General features: G+C 41.5%; 1 protein-coding gene across 4 annotated transcripts in view; it reads right to left on the bottom strand.

The window, feature by feature from the left end:
- The window catches only part of Xrra1 (X-ray radiation resistance associated 1), a 48,198-nt gene that overhangs the window by 19,027 nt on the left and 7,953 nt on the right, over window positions 1-21,218 (bottom strand). For all 4 annotated transcript variants that reach the window (XM_090348420.1, XM_090348423.1, XM_090348422.1 and 1 more), the window contains exons 4-9: window positions 17,752-17,936; window positions 14,142-14,213; window positions 12,789-12,861; window positions 10,920-11,017; window positions 6,001-6,134; window positions 113-241 (exon numbers count right to left, since the gene is read on the bottom strand). In XM_090348420.1, coding sequence (XP_090204546.1) covers window positions 113-241; window positions 6,001-6,134; window positions 10,920-11,017; window positions 12,789-12,861; window positions 14,142-14,213; window positions 17,752-17,936 — 691 coding nt within the window. The remainder of the gene's footprint in view (window positions 1-112; window positions 242-6,000; window positions 6,135-10,919; window positions 11,018-12,788; window positions 12,862-14,141; window positions 14,214-17,751; window positions 17,937-21,218) is intronic.

Raw genomic sequence — 21,218 nt, forward strand, 5'->3', positions numbered from 1 at the left:
AGAAGTTAACAGCAGGCCTTTTGGCTTGCTGAGGAGCCCTCAGGCTGTGAGCAAGGGCTGGGAGTTGGGGAGGGCCCAACTCCCTTAGCATAAGGAAGGCTTGTGGCTTTACCTCCTGAGCCCGGCCAGGCTGGCAAAGCAGTTGGGGTTGGAGAGTTTGTTGTCATCCAGCATCAGTGTCTCCAGTGCTGGGAACCTCAGGATGTACCTCTTGCTTGTCAGCGATGTTATGGATGCCTCCCTGTGAGAGCAGAGATCTTGGGTACCAAGCAAGGGCAGGGAACAAGCTCAACATCCTCAAGAGGACATGAAGGACAGGGAATCAACTGGGAGGACTAACAAGCTTGGACTTCTCTTGTGTCCCAGGGAGGTCCTACAGAGATGCACAAATGATGTCAATGCCTCCCTACCCCTTACCTCCTCAAACACCCCTGGTACATACAGGCTTCTCTATGGAGAATGTTTATACGCACCACTGAGCTAGGCTGGGCAGGGTGGGCACTGGAGGTGCTCTGGACCAGAGTGAAAGAGCTATGGCTAAGTTAGGGGTGCATTCTGCAGGCAGGACAGTACACAGTTTTGTCAGAGGAGTACTGCTCTTGGCCTCAACCACAGTTTTGCTAAGAAGACCTCTCTGAGAATTCACGTAAACATCTGAGAGTGAGACTGAATAAGCTAAGGCCCTGAATTGCATAGATAGGCAGGAAGTGGTAGTATCCTAGGCACCTTGCACTCCCAGGTAGATAAAGTCTGGGTAATTCCATATACACACAGGCAGAGGACTCAGATCACACTTTTCTTCTCTCCATATTTTGTTCTACTCACATACTAAATGTCTGGAAGTATAGACACAAACATGCATTCATTTCCATAAGCCACAAACATAGACACAAGAGGAAAGGATGCGAACATTTACCAGATCCTACTACATCCTACCTAGCACTATGTTAGGTGTTTTATTTCTTTATTGTTATTATTATTTTGTGGAGTATGGATTTGAACTCAGGGCTTTGAGCTTGCTTGGCAGGTGCTCTACCCCTTGAACAACATCCAGCCCTTTTCAGTTCTAGTTACATTTCCAGCTAGGGTCTCATATTTTTGCCAAGGCTAGCCTTGGACGATGCCTCCATTATAGCAGGGATTACAGGATGTGTACCACCATACCGAGCTTTATTTGTCTCACTGCCTTTTTGCCTAGGCTGGCCTCCCAACACTATGCTTCTAATCTCTGTCTACCTAGTAGCAGATGTGCACCACCACATCCAGTTATGTTAGTTGGTTTTAAATTTTTCTTTTTGGGTTGCTGGGCTTAAACTCCAGGTCTGAGTTTAAGCTGTCCCAGAGCCATTTTTACTCAAGGCTAGGGCTCTACCAATTTCAGCCACTGCTCCACTTCTAGTTTTCTGGTAGTGAACTGGAGATGAGTCTCACAGGCTTTTCTGACTGAGCTGGCTTCAAATGATGATCCTCAGATCTCAGCCTCCTGAGTAGCTAGGATTACAGGTGTGAGTCACCAGCACCCAGCTTCATGTTAGGTATTATATGTGTTATTTTCATGTGTTATTCATAGGGAAGATAAGTATTACTTACCTCAGAAAGTAATTACTTTCAGATCAGGAAACTCAAGCTCTGAGCAACTTGCTGAAAGTCCCATAGCTAGAAAGAGGCAGAGCTCAACTAGAATTTAGTTCTATCCGACACCCAAACCCCTGCCCTTTGCACTCTGTCGACACCTTTTCCATTCACATCTTCAAGTGACTTGTGGGTTAAAGGGTGGAGAGAGAGAAGGGACTACTGTTTCCTGGGCTAGAGACAGTTTGACAAAGGTAGACAGTATTTCGACCTTAGATCAAAAATATATTCACAGGTAAACTTAGACAGAGCATATAGCCATTTGTTCATTCAATCACATTTTTTTAAAACTCTTACATAGCCAAATATGAGAACACAAAGAGACAGAGACTGCTGCTCTTGCCTCAGGTGCTTACAGTCTCCTGAAAGAGACTAACACAGGGCACACAGTGAGACCAACACTGAAACAGAAGCAGTTGAGGGTAATCCTTAGCAGTCACTCTGCCATGTTCTTAAGTACTCTAAAAGAGACAAGACCAGGGGGAAAGACCATCTCTTTGTGACTGGGTCTGTCAAAGAATTAGAAGCTCTAGGCAACCATGTTTCCTATCAAAGACACTCATTCAGCACAGCTGTGCACAGACATGCAGGGAGTCACAGAGAGGAACACATGGGAAGTTGAGAGACAGATGTCTGTGTGATCTATTACACTGAGTACCTACATTCTTCAACAAGGGCACTAAAACATGGCTCTAAGGCATGGCTGTGGGATTCCTCTGTGGTCTGATAATGAATTCCCCCTTTTGCTTATTGTAAACCTGATAGACTTCTACAGATGATGATCATGGTAGTTCTGATTAAAGAAGGGACAGGAGCCAGGTGCAGTGGCTCATGCCTGTCATCTTACTCAGGAGGCTGAGATCTGAGGATCACAGTTCAAAGCCAGCCTGAGCACAAAAGAACATGAAGCTCTTACCTCTAATTAATCAGTAGGAAATGGGAAGTGGGGCTATGGCTCCAGGAGTAGGGCAGTAGCCTTGAGCTGAAGAGCTCAGGGACAGTGCTCAGGCCCAGGGGTACGGTGATAGCCTTGAGCTGAAGAGCTCAGAGACAGGGCCTAGGCCTAGAGTTCAAGTCCCACAAAGAAGAAAGAAGAAAGAAGAAGAAGAAGAAGAGGAAGAGGAAGAGGAAGAAGAGGAAAAAGAAGCAGAAGCAGAAGAAGAAGGAGGAGGAGGAGGAGGAGGAGGAGGAGGAGGAGGAGGAGGAGGAGGAGGAGGAGAAAGAAGAAGAAGAAGAAGAAGAAGAAGAAGAAGAAGAAGAAGAAGAAGAAGAAGAAGAAGAAGACGACGACGAAGAAGAAGAAGAAGAAGAAAGAAGAAGAAGAAAGAAGAAGAGGAGGAGGAGGAAGAAAAAGAGGAGGAGGAGGAAGAAAAAGAGGAGGAGGAGGAGGAGGAGGAGACAGGGCAGATGTCATCTTAGGAAGGGCACTGGCAGAAATGTGGAGAATAGTCCTGAAGTCCAAAGATCAAAGACATTGGACAGGGGCAGAGCAGGGGGCCTTAGTTTTTCAAGGTCACAGGGACTCCTTTCCCTTTCCTAGAAGGACCAATTTTCACACACAGAATTATTCATCTCTTCTCAAAGTCAAGAACAGAATGGTATACAACAGCTCTGTTGACTTATAATTAGTTGGCTAACCTGTATTTTACCCCCATGACATATGAGGCACCTGAAACAACCCTTCCAAGAAAAAAAACTATATCCTATTAAGTGGAGAAGCTGGTTCTGTCTTGTCTGTGTCAGATTATACTGCCTTGACTTTCTAAAGTTTTGCCCTAAAACTAATGATTATATGAGACATTTTCATTTTAATCTCAGAACTATAAGTCCCCTTAAAAGTGCAGCAGACTGCTGCAGAGCTTCCCTGAGAAGCCTTTCCGCTGCTCTTGTTGGCTGAGCTCTGTAGCGGCAGAGCTCTCCAAGGGTGGACAAGCTGGGATTTCAGCTATTCAGTTTCATTATCTTTTCTCTGGCCACATGAAATGAATGCCATTTAAAAATCTACCAATTTATTATATATTATTCTTACATTGTAAGAATTTGAATTAGGGCAAAAATATTGGTCAAAGATGGAACTAAATGCTGTGGCAAAGCAAACAAGATGAATCTCAGCATTTGCACATTGGTACAAATGTGAGACAGATCCACTCTAGGAAATCTACACCTGGGATGAGGGAGAGCTGACCCATTTGCATAAAAGAGGACTTAGACTTAAGATGTGGCTGACAAACAGCTGGAGCTCTTTTAGATGTCATTATAAAGTGACTAATTATGATTCCTTTCCTCTGTGACACTCATGCCTGAGGAAGATGACGTGATGACATTTGCCTGAAGCCCCACAGCTTCCACAGCAGTATCCTAATGGGCAATCTGGGGTAGACAGAAGTAATCTGTGCAGACAGGAGCATATCGGAGCTGCCCCTCATATAGGAGTTGGATCTGAAATGGACCCCTGAACACCATGAACTAAGGGCCTGGTTGTCAGCTGATGGCTGTACTAGGAGCCAGGGAATGTAGGAAGTGAGGACTCATGGGAAGAAGTGCTCATGGTAAGGAGATCCCTGGAAGGGCATCGTCTTGTCCTGTCAGCCCCTCCCCTTCATCTCTCTCCCCTCTTTCTCTTGAATTTCTAGCCAGTATGAAGTGAGCAGCTTTGTCCCACACACTGCCTCACCTTGATATTGTGCCTTGATACAGATCAATGGAGCCAAGTGACCTTGGGCTGAAACTTTGAAACTGTGTGCCAGGATAAACCTTTCCCTTTTAAAAATTATTTCTTTGAGGTATTTTGTTTCAGTAATAAAAAGCTGAAAAACAATGGAAATGAAGGGTGGTGAAAACTTACATTACTTTCTATAACAAGCCTTTCCAAAATGATAAACCAAATATTAAAAAAAAGAGATCCATGATTTAAACACATGTAAAAGATATAAAGGCAGAAAGGAGGCAATATGGCAAATCCAAATTCTGGAAAGAAACAACATCAGAAGCCTCAAGGATGGTCTCCTTTTGCCATGCCCCATTAAAAATTGAACTATAAACTGGACATCAGTGGTTTATGCCTGTAATCCTAGCTACATCGGAGGCTGATAAGGAGAGGATTGTGGTTCAAGGATAGCCTGGGTAGTAAAATCCCCTAGACTCCATCTCTGTGGAGGACAGAGGCTAGTGCTTGACATCCAGCTATAGGAAACCTAGAAAGACCATGTCTGAGTTCACACTCAGGAAGAAAGACCCTATCTCACAAACAGTCAGCACAAAAAGAAGGCTAGAGATGTGGCTCGGCAATAGAGAGTCTGCTCACCAAGGAGGAGGCTCTGAATTTAGTGCTATGAAGAAAGACAGGAAGGAAAGCAGAGACTAAGGAAGGAATAAGGGAGGGAGGGAAGGAGAGAGGGAGGGGAAGAGGGAGAGAAGGAAGGAGGAAAGGAAGGAAGGAAGAAAGGAAGGACAGAAGAGAAAAAAAAAAGAAACGGAGCTATACTCAGTTGAGATGGGCCCAAAGAAACAGAATGTGGTTTAATAGTGAGTGTGCCTAGGGCAATCAGAGACTTCCTACATGAATCTGCGATCCACCCTTAGGATAGCATGAATCCAAAGTGAATGCAGTCACTTCATTCCACAGCCTGGAAAAAGACTTAGAGTGAAAAGAAGGGGATCTGGGGGGAGACTGTTCTTCTTGTAAAACTATGGCTCAGTCAAGAATTTGATTTAAAAGGATTCCCATTGAGTGACTCTAGGCATCTGGCCAAAAGAAATGAAAAAGTTTATGGTTCGGTAGACTGCTTAAGACAAGAATATAATGATCATGACTTTGGACTATGGAGTCACATGAGCTTGGCTCAAATCCTGGCTCTGCCACTTGTTTTGTGACCTTGGGAACACTTATTTGTCTTTGCCTCAGTTTCTTCAGCCAAAAAATGAAGATAATGTAGGACCCACATCCTACAGATGTGGTATTATTCATAGAGAAAGATTCAGTATGTTTTGGCTAGAAAAACTGGTCCCAATAAAGATGCTGGGTGACAAGTCATAAAACTTAACACCACTAGGTAGACTGAGCTAGAGCAAAGGGCACACTGAGGCAAACCTTCTGGCAAAAGCAGTATCTACAATTTACAAAGGACCAGTCAGAGGCAGGGAAAGTATCCTGGCAAACATGCAGGTGTCTCTCTTAATCACACACAGGAAAGTGAGGGCATCCCTCTGATGTCTTCCCCGGGAGCTTCTGTAGGTGGCGCTGTCTTGGCTTTGAGTACTCCCTGTTTGTCTTTATGACATTTCCAAGCTATTTTGGACTATTACTTTGAATCCAAGACAAAAACTCTGAGGGAACACACAGGTCGAACACAAGGGTGCAGAACTTACTGCTCTGTGACGCCCAAATTAGCTGGCAGGGAGGTGAGCCCATTGCCTGTGAGAAGCAGGACACGCAGGTGTGGCAGAATCCCCAGATCACAGATGGCCTCTCCAGTCAGGTTGTTGAAGGAAAGGTCCAGGAACTGCCAAGTGAAAACAAAAGGGGGGGAACAGTAGCACTCAAAAAGAGGCAGAAGCTGTTTGAGCCCTCCTCCTAGACCCATGACAAGCAAGACAAGCCCTCTCTAGCTAACATTTGCTGAACCCATGGACTCTTTTTCATTCCCTGCCTCATTCTACTTATCATAGCTCCCTACTTTTTCCTTCTACTTACACAGGAATTTCCTTCCTCCATGTATCGGAAACCCAGCCTTCAAAGGCCAAATCAAAGCTGCCTGCTTATGCAATCTTTCCTGATCCTGGGCTAGATGGAATCTAGCTGACTTGGAGTGCCTTATCTAAGCAGTTGTCAGAGTACTTATCAGTCTACCAGGTACCTGAGACCACTGGGCATGTGTGAGGAAACAAGACACTGGGAAGTGGATGTGCCTTGCCCAATGTATGGCCTACAATGGATGACTTGATCACAAGCCCTTGTGCACATAAAACATTACCTGATGAGCTAGCTTGACACTGGCCCCAAACAGCCACTTCATCACCAACCACCTTCTGACTAGCTACCTGGATTCATAAGATGGTTGGGGTCAAGCGACCAGCTAGGAAGCTAGCTTCTCTCTGCAAAGACAGAGGCAGTTGGGGCAAATGACATCTGCTTAATTTCTGCCCTCAGTTTCCTGAATCTCTCTAGATACTCTGCATAAGCCAGTTTCCTCTTCTCCCCTCCCTGCACTCTCCACCACACACACACACACACACACACACACACACACACACACACACACACACACACACACAAGCCTATCATGTATTATATATATATACATGACAGGTCTCTGCCCAAGAACTGAGTTCAGTTCCACTCTCCAATAGTAATTAACTGATGAGCTCTGAACATCTGGGTTTATACTGTGGCTTGTGTCATATGAGTAAATTATTTGATGTGGACCTCCATATCTATAAATCAGAAAGAAGTAATTATCATGTAGATGAAAACTTTAGCCTGGAATATGGTACACAGTAAATGCTTAATTAATGTTAGTTCTCCTTCTCCTCATCTTCCTTTCATTCATCAATCCCATGCTTAAGGCTAACATTGTACCTGTCCCTGTCCTCTGGGGACTTGCAGCCTCTCTTGGCATCTGGTCTCAGAGTGCTGTTTTCAGGGTAGATGGCTGCACATATACACGGAGCACCAAAGAAGAATGGACATGTCTACCAAGAGGTCAGGACAAGCTCCAGAGAGCAGATGACATCTGAGCTGTCCTTAGTACTATTTACAAAACTGTTCAGGAAAAAGAGGCATTGAGATGAGCAAGGAGCAGGAAGAGAGGCAGAAGGCAGTCTCACTTGATCTGTGAACTACACGTAGTTTGAAGATGAGGAAAGCCCATGTTAGTTGAGGAAGGCTTGATAAGACTGGGAGGCTATGAAACACACAAGGCACCAAGGTAGTACCAAGTCAATTCTAAATGGAGGGTCTATAAGGGCAATTCTACTAGGTTGGAGCAAAGAGAAGAGATGGCTTGGAAAGTCAGCTGAAATAAGCAGAGTCGAGGGAGGAGAAATCTCTCTTCCTCACCCTCATGTTTATGTGTGGACAGTCACCAAGACCTATGTCTTGCCTCCAGTACTTGTTCTTTCCAATCCATTCTTCATAGAGCAGCTAAAATGGCTCCCCTAAAATGCAATTCTAACCAGATTACTTCCCAACTAGCATCCCTCAGGTAAGAGTTAAGCTCCTTAGCAAGTTGGCCAAGGTTTTCATGGTCTCTCTTGCTCCCTCTCTAGGCTCATTCAGCACCACCCTCTACTGGGTCCATTCCGTAATGTTTGCACTCAGGAGTTGGTCAAAGAAGGTCTGAAAGCCAAATTCAGCCTGATATTTGTTTGTGGGGATGATGAATAAAAATGATGTATAAATAAGATGCAATAAAAGGAAGCATTTTTTAGCATGCAGAGATGATGTGTAATTCCAATTTTAGCCTCATAAATAAAGGGTTATTGAAAGCCAGCCAGGCCTATTTGTCTACATATTGTCTTCAGCTGCTTTCTGGCCACAGCAGCAGAGCTGACGGTCATGACAGTCAAGAGGATTTAGCACCTTATGAGCTAAAAAGTCTATATTTACTTTCTGAAGTCTGTGGACTTCTGATTCAAGCTTCTTAGGGTATTTATGACTGGATGCAAATATGCTTTCTATATAGAATTAAAGACCACTCAAAGAACTGATCAGCCTTAAGAATCACAGATCATAGACTTTGGAATGGACCTAGAATTTACAAAGGGAGAACTTAAGTCCCAGAAAGAGAAAATTCTTTGGCCAGGGAAGCATGGCAAAGGACTGGCAGGAGCAAGACTTGAAATAAGAGCTTCTGATTGCCAGAGCAAGGATCCCACTGAATCAAATTATGCCAAAGGTAAATTTTTCTACATTGATGCATAAAGATTTCTCCTCCAGGCTCTTCTCCCTGGAGCATCCTCTCTGACAAGCAAGGACAAATATCCCAACCTGGCGACTGTATCTGCTGAGTCACATCAAGTTTTATTGCACATTGAAGTATTCATTATTGGAAGCTACAAATCCAGGATATTTGACAGGCTTATCTTTTTTCATAAGACGCCTTTGCAAATCATGGAGAGATGAAAACAAATTACTGGCCCAGAGATTTCCTTTGCTCATTTATGTTCTGCATCCTAACTTAGGTCTGTTTGTTTTCATAAATAAATTTCTTGGGAGAAGGCTGGGTCTGCTGGATAAATGATCGACATCAAATGCTATCCAACTATAAAATAGGACATGCAAAAAAATCGATCATGATCAACTGAATACAAATGGATACAACTGAATACAAATACAATCTGAATAAAAAGGTAGTTAGAGCTGGACATCATTGGCTCATACCTGTAATCCTAGCTACTCAGGAAGCTGAGATCTGAAGATTATGGTTCAAACCTAGCCTGAGCAAGAAAGTTCATGAGCCACTTTTTTGTTTTTTGCCAGTCCTGGGTTTTGAACTTTGGGCCTAGGTGCTATCCTTGAGTTTTTGTGCTCAAGGCTAGTGCTCTCCACTTGAGCCACAGCTCAACTTCCAGCTTTTTTGGTAGTTTCAGTGGAAATAAGTGTCTCACAGACTTTTCTGCTCAGGCTGGTTTTGAACTGTGATCCTCAGGAGCTAGGATTACAGATGTGAGACTCTTATTTCCATTTAATTACCAAAGAAAAAAGGCAGAAGTGGAACTGTGGCTCAAGAGGCAGAGTGCTCTAGTCTTGAACAAAAAAGCTCAGAGACATCATACAGGGCCTGAGTTCAAGCCCTGGAATGGACACAAACAAACAAGGCAAGTTAGTTGTGCTTGTGGTCATGTCACCTGTCCATGACAGGTATTTGGAACAGGGTGGGGTGGGGTTGGGGGTTGGAGATGCATGGCACGTTGAACCACACACAAGAACTCAATGAACAAATAAAAGTCCTTAAGATGCTTCCATGTCTGAAGATTATGGTTTCCTGGATCACTAAAGTGTCTAGGACCCATTTCCCATTGTCCACTGAAAAGTAGCATTAAAAAAAAAACCCCAACCAACTCATACCCTGCAACTGTATCAGTTGTAGATTTACTTTCTCTTTATTTTATAGAACTTTTGAGAACTGCTTTCTAGATAAATCATAGTAAATTGATGCTATATCCTTCAATGTGATTTGAGACTTTGGGGAGAAGTTATTATCTATTGCATTCAACATAATATGTTTAAAGAATGTAAAAACATATGACCCATCTTGGGAAGATACTCATTCCAAGAGTTTAAAGCTTTATACAACTCATGCATATAAATACTATGAAATCTGAAAAAGCTGGTCCTGGGTATGGCCCTTCACTCATTTAAGATGATGTGAGGCTTATATGAAGAATGGTTCACTCCTGATATTTTTCAGACTAGATCATTTAAGTTACTATCTCTTTGGGTTTAACTCTAAGGCTCACAGCTTGTAGATAGTCTGCTGAACTACAAATAAAAGACTTTAAGGCTCCCATTGTGGGAAAGAGTCCATTCCTTAGCAACTGAATGAGCCTGGACAGGTACTCAGCTTCACTCCTGGCTTCACAAAAGCAATGACTTTTAGGTAGTGACAAATGCTTCATTCCTTTGTTAAAAGTGTCCCTAATATCTTCGTGAAAGCTCAAGAGATAAATGGAAGTATAAGGGCATGCATGGAAAAATGTATGACTGTGGAAATTTAATCCAAGAGAAAACTAGGAATATAAATGACTTTGATAAAATTTTTCAGTCTGTGCTTTGAAGAACAGTTCGGTCATGCTTATGTCTAGAGTTGGCTGTAGAATCCTACGAGCCTAATTATATTCTATCCTCATTGCTGAATCTATGGACTAGAGCTATAGGCTATTCTACAGTAGCCTGCTAGGATTCATCCAATTTATTAAGATCAATCTAGGTCTTTGGCAGCAGGCCACAATGTCTCTTGTTCAGCAACTACAATATTCTGCAACTTGTTCTCACCAGATCAAGATTTCCCCTTTAATTCTCCCTTCTCAGATACTCTTTTAAACACACAGTTCTATAAAACTCCCTTAATGTGAATAATCTTTGGCCTTATTTTCTAGGATCATACGCTTGCCCCCACTTCTATCATGCTATTATTACCATTCCCCCACCACTTATTTCATCACGTACCCCACCATCAATCACTACTACCCTCACAGAGGTGAGTAGAGAAACACAGGCCTACTTCCCCAAAGTAATAATCATGAGAGAATCCTGTATACCAAAAACTCCCTACCCTCCAACTTACTTGTAATAACTTAAAGTCTCCATATTTCACATAGACTGTCTTGATGCCATTGAATGCGAGCTCCAGCTCCTTTAAAGCTGGAAATGTGTGAAATGCCTCTACATGGGGAAGAAAAAGAGAGAAGCTGCAGCTTGCAAAGGACTTAAGAGAAAGATGTCACCAAGGACAGTTCATAGCAGTCTCACTGGGTCATTCCAAGCACTGTGGATGGTGTTTTACACACCTGGCGTCTAAATCTCTGATGATCCTCAGAAATAAGGACTGAGGTAAAAGAGGCTCAGTCAGGCTAAGTGATTTGCTAGAAAAGAAATTGCTGGTAAGTGAAAGAAACAAGAATTGACGCTAAGTCTTCCCAACTTCAAAACCCACTTAAAATTATCTTTAATATTTCTGGGGCCCAGATTAATTGTTCATTATTTTTTATTACAGCAGTTAAACATACCCACCAAAAAGAGCTGAACATCACAGAAAAACAAGAATTCCCCTTAATCCCAACACCCAGATAATAACAGTAATGTGATTATTTTTTAATAAGAATAATAATTTTTTTCCAGTGTATATTGAAACCATGCACTTCTTTCTACAAAAAAAATGAAATCAGGGCTGCGAGTGTGGCCTAGTGGTAGAGTGCTTGCCTAGCATGCATGAAGTGTGGTAGAGTGCTGGCCTTGAGAAAGCCCAAGGACAGTGCCCAGGACCTGAGTTCAAGCCCCAGGAATGGCAAATAATAATAATAATAATAATAATAATAATAATAATAATAATAATAATGGAATCAGCTGCCATTGAGCTTTCCTATTGAATGTCAGCCAAGACTGTCTCTTGTTGGAAGGATTAAATCCAAATCACTGAGACCTATGATAATCAAGTCCCTGACACAGTATCTATTTTCAATTCTCGCAAATGTGTCCTTTGTAAGCATCCCAATCCTTTTCAATTTCACTGATCAATTGTGCCATTCCATCTGCTTCACTAACCTGAAATGCCTTTCTATCTTCTAGGTGAGCACTCTACCATTAGGCTATGCTCCTGGCTCTTACCTTCTAAATTCCTGAATTAATCTTATTTCTTTATTTATCTTAGCTTAAGTTTTCCTTTTCTGAAAAGTTTTATCAAGCCACTGGCTCACCACGGGAAGAACTAGACACACACATTCTCTACAGTTCAAACAATCTCATAATAGTCCTTACACCAGCAGGGGTCACTGTGTGCTTGATGAATAACTGAGAAAACTTTTCCTCTAGGAGTATCTGCAGGCTTAAATATGTATCTCATCTGAAGATTTTTTGTTTTTGTTTTGCACAGCTGAGGATCAAACTCTAGGCCTTTCATTTGCCAGGCAAGTGCTCTTCCACTGAACTGTACATAACAGATTATCTCATTTAGAGAAAAACAAAAAAAAATTGCAGTTCATACTAGGCACCAGTGGCACACACCTCTAATCATAGTTATTCAGAAAGAGAACTAAAGATTCCTTTTCAAAGACAGCCTGGCATGGAAAGTCTGTAAGACTCTTAACTCCAATAAACCACCAAAATGCTAAAAGTGGAGCTATGGCTAAGAGGTAGAGTGCTAGCCTTCAGTAAAAAGCTCAGGGACAGTGCCCAAGCCCTAAGTTCAAGCCTTACGATTGGCACAAACAAACAGCAACAACAGCCAAAAAAAAAATCCAACAAAAAAAAACACAGCTCATAGATAACTATGCTAAGTAAGCAGTTATGAGGCTGGAATAGATTCTGTTTATTCTCCAGCACCCAGCATGTTGTGCTCCACAAAAGAGATGAATGGCTGATGACAGATGGATAGACCGACAAACACATTCTAACACAAGGGAAGAGAAGTGCCAACCAGGAGGCAGAAAAAGCTCACCTAGAGGCAGCAGGTTTTCTGAGGCATTGATGTAAATCACTGAAGAAAAATGCTTAAAGTCCTTTTCATTCACCTGCAGGGAGGCATTTCAGAAAAAAAAACAAACAAACACAAAATTAGTTCCCTGCCTCAAAGTTTGCTATAGCTCCTAAGCTGCTGCCAGAATGAACAAAGGCCTTAGGGCAAGAGCAGCCATGTATTGAGGGCTCTTCTTTCTTTTCTATTCTACTACAGAAAATCATCATAATGACACTGATGACCCTTATCCAACTTTAATAAATATACAAACTGCTATGTTTGCTTGAATTCTTTTTTAAAGAGAGAAATGAGCTATTAGAGGGCTGACCTTCATGACATCCATGTTTCCCTCCCAATCATATACCAACAATCTTGAATTGGTGACTATCATTTCCATTCATGTTTTGTATTCTTATATTCATACACATATCTACATGTATATCCGTCAGACAATTATAGTGCTGCTTAAATATTTTTATACTTTACATTAAGTTCAACAATATGTTAGGTAGTCTTCATTGTGACTTTGTACTCAACAGTATGCTTCTGTGATTTACCTGTGTTGGCATACAGCTCTGTGTACTGATCTAGATCATCCACTTGAATTCCTCTGTATGAGTGTGTTATAAGTTATAGCTTCTCCTAGTTTATTTCCAAATTTTCATTCTTGTACATTCCTTCTCATCAGAAGAGTTTTTCTAATGATATGTCCCTACCAGATAGTGGGAACTTGTGATAGAAACTCAAGTGTCATGAAAAAAATTAAATCTCATCAAAATTCTTTCTGGGGAGGGTGGGGAATACTAGACAGAACTCAGGGCTTCACGGTTGTCAGTAGGTGTTTTATCACCACTTGAGCCATGCCACTAGTCCCTCTGTGTTTTAGTTATTTTTCAGGTAAGGTCTTGTGCTTTTGTCCACGGCTTGTCTCAGACCACAAGTCTCCAATCTATGCTTCCCTCATAGATGGATCAAAAGAATTATTGAGATGGAGTATCACTAACCCTTTCCCCCAAATGGGCCTCAAACCAAAATCCTCCCAATCTCCATCTCCTAAGTAACTTCAATTATAAGTCTAGGCCACTATGTCCAGTCAAAAAGCCCACCAAAATTTGACAGCAAATTCAAAGTTAGATTTCTGGTGAGTTCCCTTAATTCATACTAAATGGGGAAAGACCCAATCTCTAGCCGATATTGATTTCACAGCACTTTTCCCACTCATTATTTGACCTGTCCCTCTTTCCTTCTAATCCACAGAAACTCTGGAGGGCAACACATAAATCAGAAGGCCCCCTGTGTGGCTCACTCTAGTCATGTTTTTGTTACTGGCCTTACCTTGGATAACTTTAGGCCACTCACGTTGATATTGCAAAGGTCTGATGGCTTCGTCACACCATGGTGTTTCAGCTGGGACACAAGACACAGAGTTAGTGCTCAAGGCCACAACCAATTTAAAGCTATTTTTGTTCAGCATTTTCTTGTTGGGCCCTCTTATACATTTATCATTTGCTTGCTTGCTCATTTATTCATTATTTATAGCACAGTAATTACTAAGCATTATTTTGGGCTACACACTATACTAAATACATTAATAAACTGTCTCATAACTAAGCCCTTTACATAAGTAAAATTATTTCCTTTTAGTGGTGCTGAGGATAAAACTCACAGACTAAGCAAACACTCTATCATTGAATTAAATCTGCAGCTTTCTCTCTTTTGTTCATGAGGTCAAGAAAAAAATCAAATGTCTTGCACACGTAATTTGAATTCAAATCTGTTACCACTAAATTTTATGCATATTTGCCTACCATAGGTCATATTTAAAAAGTTAGAAGCAGCTGGTCACCAGTAGCTCATACCTCTAATCCTACCTACTTAGGAGACTGAGATCACACCTAGGCCTTGTGTTCAAGTCCCAGTACCAGCACACACACACACACACACACACACACACACACACACACACACACGAAGAGATAAAAGCAAATCTCAGCCTCTATTCATGTTTACCGGAACTCACCCTTTGATTCATTAATTATTCATAGTAACTGCTATACTTAGGCCCTGAACTAGGCTGGGCAGTGGGAAGACAATGGAAACAAAGCAAAAGCAGTCCATGTTTTTTCATAGAGCCTACACTCTCATGGAAAGCTGAGTGATAAACAAGCATTATAAATGCAATAAATATTTTAAAGATTTGAAGTCCTATGGGAGACAGTAACAGAATCCTAACCTTAGTGTGAACATCAGGAAATGATAACTTGAAGAAATGGTATTTTAGCTGAGGTCTAAGAATTGAATAGGAATTGGTCCTCTGAAGGGGGTGTCAGGGATTATGAAAGCTACCAGGCTGGAAAAGATAAGGTGCTTTTGATGAAATAACAAACATAACAATGTAGAAAAGCAGTCACCAGGTTGATTCTTGCAAACTCTGAACCAAAGTGCAATTTTTAATCTTACAACCAATAAAGGGCTATTCGTGCTTTTGTTTTAGAGAAGAAATAGAAAAGATGAGAAAACAGCAGAGAATGCATCGGATTTGGTAATTACCTTCCCCTAACTACTTTTCTACCCTTTCCTATTAAAAGATATTCATCTTTCTTGAGTGCACATATTTTAACCTCTAGTTCTAAGATACAAGGTTTAACCTTGTCTAAGCCAATCATAGAGATCTCCTTCTCACCAATGACTGTTTAGACATGTGTCATAAACGAGCCAGTGAGTGGCCAGTTTGGGAAGGCTTTCTTCTAAAAGACACTGGCTAGCCTCTGTATGTGATGACTAGAATTGCTGCAGCCATCTCAGGATCATGAAGGCCACTAGCCCAACAGGATTATATATTGAGGATGACAGATAAAGGAGATGGAATAAACCTGAACCTTGGAAAATGTTATTTGAGCAGTAAACTAATCTACCTAAACAATGTCTTTGGGTTTGAAATAAAAGCATTCTCATTGGCTCAAATTAGTTAGGAAGTTCTTGATTCATCCAATAAGAGATGACAGTATGCTGGGTGCAGTGGCTCATGTCTGTAATCCTAGCTACTCGGGAGGCTGAGATCTGAGGATCATGGTTCAAAGCCAGCCCAGGCACTAAAGAATGTGAGTTTCTTATCCCCAAGTAATCTCAAGAAAAGGGGAAGTGTGGCTGTAGCCTTGAACTGAAGAGTTCAGGGACAGTGTCCAGGCCCAGAGTTCAAGCCCCATGACCCCCACCCCCCACACATTCCCCAAAAAGGATGATGGTGGCCAAAGATGGTGTTCATATAGATTAAAAAGGACAAGTTTAACAAGTATTTTATTTAAAAGTTACAGGACTAGGTAAGGGCTAGGGTGGCGGACAGTGAGGAAGATATTACCCCTCCTATGGTTATTGGTTTGGGACTAGGTAAATAGTCAAGCCAACATGGAGAAAGTATAGTAATATTGGAGAAAAACAATCTGGGGACTTGCAGAGGACTGGTGTAACAATTTAACATGGGATAACAGCAAAGCATTCAAGTGGCTTTTTTGCTACTGAGAAAACAAACAAACAAAAAGGCCAAACTTGTTTTTTTCTTCCACCCAAAGTAGTAACTGGGTAATAAGCCATACCCATGAAATATAGGATGGAATATATATATAGTTATCTCTCAGTATCTGCTAGCAACTAGTTCCAGGACCCTCATCTAATACCAAAATATGCAGACACTGAATCCCTTAAATAAAATGACATCCTATTTGTGTGAAATCTACACTATCCTCCTGTCCACTTAGAGCCATTTCTGCTTTATTATACCTAAATAATATGCAAATTGTTAAGCTGTATTGTTTAAGGTACAGTGACTTTAAAAAATGTGTACATGCTTAATAGAGAGAAAAGTTGTATTTCACTATTTTAAATATTTACAACCTATGGATTGAACATTTCATACCCATGGATGTGAAGGGCCACTGGTATTTGAAAATAAAGAGAAAGAGCACCATGGCAAGTGTTTCTGCCTCCCCTCAGTACTGCTGTTTCAGTCCTCCCCACCTCTAATGAGAAAGGAACATATCAATGAAACCAATCCCACAGGCTCCACACAAAAGCTACTGCTCAGTTAAGGTGAAATGAAACCAACCAACTTCTCTTTTAACCCCTGATCTATGCAAAAACCCATTTCTTGGGACCCATGAGCAGAAGCTGGGAACAATAGGAGCTGCCAGGAAATTCTTCTCAGGCTGCCCATTAATATTAATTTACAAATGTGTCTTTCTTTGCAAAGCTCCTTATGCAATGTAAGAGTATATGTGAAACTAGCTGATAGGCTTCCAACCCTGTCACCTTAGCTCTTTTCATCAAAGATTATCCAAGGTCCTGAGAAATACCTGGTCAGTTCCTTTGGCATTTAGCTAAATGCTAAAGACAAGGGACAAAGGCTATGGGAAAGGAAGACCTCCCCAGTTCCACCAACTCCTAGAAAAGTTGCCTCAGAGCAGAGGAGAGCAGAGCCAGAATCTCCATCTTCCTATACATGGGAATAATCTTCTTAATTGACTTCCACTCAACTCTTGTTTTGCCTCTCCAACACTTCATATAATGTAAAAGTACAGGCTTTGGAGCTAGCAGACTGGAGATCCAGTCTTGACCCAGCCATTTACTGGCTGTGGGACTTTAGCCATGGCAAAAAAACCTCTGTTCCCAATGTAACAATATAGTAAGGATGGCAATAACATGCCCATTTCACAAGGAGTATCCAAAGGAGGCTTTACATATAAAGAAAGTCTTGGGCCCATCCTCATGGAATTTGCTAATACCACTGTCATGAGCTGTGGTAGTTGCGCCAGGGCAGGGCAATCCTTTACCCCAGTTAGGACAGGTCAAGGCAATCCTGCCTTTTCTCCTCCTCTTCCTCCTCTTCCTTACCCTCCTCTTCCTCGCCCAGCTGATGCTGCCAGACATGCCAGGATGCAGTTACTCTTACCAGAAAAGCCCGGTCCATAATGATTTCAGAAAGGTCCATAGCATTTTCCTGGTGAGTTGCTTTCTCCTCCAGAATATCAAAAGAAACCTTCTTCTGCTGTTGTTGACCATCAACAGATGGCTGAGGTTCAGGCATAAGCTTCTTCTTTGCACTACCTTTCCGAGCCACTAACCAGTGTCCCCGGCCTGTTGGGAAGATCAGAACACTGAGAAGGGGTAAACTCCTCTAAAGCTACAGTGAGTACAATTACATGCCACTCACCTATAGCACAGTTCCTGATAACTACCACACAACAGATGCTGTACTTCTTTCTGCTAGGGGTGGGAGGTAGTGCCACACCTATTTCATTTAACTGGCTCCCAGGGTCCAATGAAGGACATGCTGCTGATTGCATTGTATAAATGAAAAGGTGTACACTAGAGGATGTGGAATACTTGCTCAATTTCTCTCTTTACATGTTCACCTCCAAACTCAGTTGTTTCTTTAAGACTCACCATCAAGTATTTTCTGCTTTGCAAAGTCTTTCCTGACCCCAACAAAAGACTAGATCCCTATTTCCTATACCAGTGAGTTACTCTCTCATTGGTCATAGTTTAGGTAAAGTAAAGACCTCAAGTCAGTGGGCTCCATCTTCCCAGAAGGTTATGTTGAGAACTCAGAATAAGAACATGAGGGATGGAAATGTAACTTAGAGCATTTGTATAGCATGCGCAAGATCCCAGGTTTGATGCCCAGCACTAAAAGAAAAAACAAAAAGAGAGAGAAGAGGAGGGAAAAGGGAGAGCAAGGAACAACAAACAATAATATTCATTGTAGAAAATACATGAAGAAGAGGAGGTGGAAGAGGAAGAAGAGGAGAAAGAGGAAGAAGTTTACTAGTAAGTTGACCTAACAAAAATCATGATGACATTCTAAGCCAGTGGTTTATGCCTATAATTCTAATTCCTCAGGAGGTGGAGATCTGAAGATCAAGGTTCAAAGCCACCCCAGGCAGAAAAGTCCCTGTGAGATACTTATCTCCAAATTATTTTAAAAAGCCAGAAGTGGCACTGTGTTCCAGTGGGAGCACTACCCTTGACCACAAAGAGGCCCAGGGACAGCACCCAGGCCCCAAGACCAGCAAAAGAAAAAGAAAAAGAAAAAAAGAGCAGGGACTTTGTCTACCTCATTTTCCTATGGTCAATGGCTGTACAGAACTTACCATATTGTGACTGTTGCTGAATGAATGACTTAGTGAAGACTGAGACATGGCTCCCACCCATAAAATAACATGTACTTTGTGCAGGGACCTGGGACTATATCCCCTCAAACTTTAATGATATATGAGTTGCTACCCAAGTCCAGAGAAGAAACTGGCAGTCTAGGGTATGAGTGGATATAGTAAGCTGAAGAGCATTTTCTAGGTGAAGACTGGAAACCAAGCAGAGGAAAGAGCAGAAGAAATACACAGAAACAGAGATGAGAACCCAAGCAGAGCCACATAGTTGTGGGAACCAGCTCAGGCTCCCGCCAGTGGCTGTGTTCTGCAGCGGGACTTGCTCTGTTCATTGGACCACTGCTGACAGTCCCTGCCTTGTGTCTTACATGAGCCTTTTCCTACTCCCACTCTGGGCCCAACAGCCCACTGCCCAAAGTTTCACTATCCAGACATGGACTTCAGCTCTCTTTGATCCTATCTTCAAATCCTCTATTCCTTAAGACTCCAGTCTGAGTTTATACCCAACTTCTCCACATGGCCAGGAACAAAGGCCCAGAGCACATCAGGAGAGCATTACAAGGGCAAGGAGATGAGCCTGGAGAGGTCAGCAGAGCCAGGCTGCGAGAGGAGGTCCTGAAAAATTACATGCAGGGTTGCAATGAAACTAAGCACTCCACTTGACTATCATAGTCAGCCTGCTTCTGCTATACAAGACTTTTGTTTTTTTTCCTTGTGTAACCTTAATATTTGTAAAAGCACTTGTCAACTGTTATCTAAATTGTTTTTAACTTTGAACTGGATACTTCTTCATGATTAAATTGAAGATATGCCTTTGGCAAAGCTACCACAGAAGCAAAGCTGGAACTTTCTTAGAATGTGATTTCAGAGAGTTCATGAAGCCATTATGCTTTATTTCTGGTGATGGTAATTTATTTTAAGACAAAGTCTGTATGTTATATAGCCCAGGCTGACTTTGAACTCACAATCTGTCCATTTCAGCTTCCAGAGTACTGGGGTTACAGGTGTGGGTCACTGCTTCTAGAACTGTGATGTTAATTTTGATTACTCAGTTAAAGTGTTGTGGGTCTCATTTCTCTACTGAAAAATCACTTTTTCTTTGTGATTAATAAATATACCTTGATATTGGAAGTATAGTTTAGTAATAGAAAGTTTTCTAATGTATGCAAGGCCCTAGGCACCCACATTTATGCTAGGAAAACATACTACAGTATCAGCTCTTCCAGTTTCCTCAGCCCCCCAAATAAATAAGCCAAGTCTGGGTGGGGAGGGAAGAATTTCCCCTAATCAATCTGTCTCATCTATCTATCTATCTATCTATCTATCTATCTATCTATCTATCTATCTATCCATCCATCTATCTATCCATCTATCTATCTATTTATCTGTCTCTATCTCTATCTCTTACGAGTCCTGGTTGTCTGAAAAACCTTGACAACTGATACATCATCTTAGATGATTTACAGGTTGTTACTTATAAACTGTTTATTTGAATAGTGATTTCCTACTTCTCTTATTCATTTTACATTTATGAATTAGGTTCTATTATAAGAGAAAGCTGTTCTTTCTCCCCCACTCATGTATTTATTGAAATATTTATTTGTACCACTATGGACTCATGAATATTCTAGTCTATGGTTTATTTCATTGCTCAGATTATTCTAGCTTGGGCTCTGTTTTGGGGGTCCCATGTCTTTTCAATCTGCCCCGATTACTTTGAGAACCTCTTTACCTTCTGATACTACAAAGATGTTCTAGGCCCAATTTGATTCTTCCAAGAAACATTTATATTTCTCTCAAGGCCCTTGCTTCTTTCACTGGAGAATGGTATGTATAAACCAAGACTAAGAAGCAAGTATGTTCTTTACTACTAAAAAATGTATGTCTCAGCAGACATATACATATGTATACAATCACATACAGACACATAGCTGTATATTGCTGTAGCTCTCTACTGTGGGCTGGGGTGGAGGATATGAATTAATGAGTTCATAGCTCCCCTGGAGGATTTTGAACAAGTTCATTATCAGGGAATGTCTCTCTGCAAAAAAAAAATAAAATTATTTAAAAAATGAAATTATTCTAGAAAAATGGAAGGACTGACTGAAGGACAAGGTTCCTTTAACATCCTATATATAGCAGTCCTTTGTCATCTAAGCCTTTCTTTCCATGGTTTTAGTTACTGGGAATCAACTATGATTCTAAAAATATTAAAAGGAAATTCTGGAAATAAAAAATACATTAAGTTTTA

This window comes from Megascapheus bottae, chromosome 16 (assembly GCF_031878675.1).
Source record: "Megascapheus bottae isolate mThoBot1 chromosome 16, mThoBot2.hap1, whole genome shotgun sequence".
NCBI classification, from domain to species: domain Eukaryota; kingdom Metazoa; phylum Chordata; class Mammalia; order Rodentia; family Geomyidae; genus Megascapheus; species Megascapheus bottae.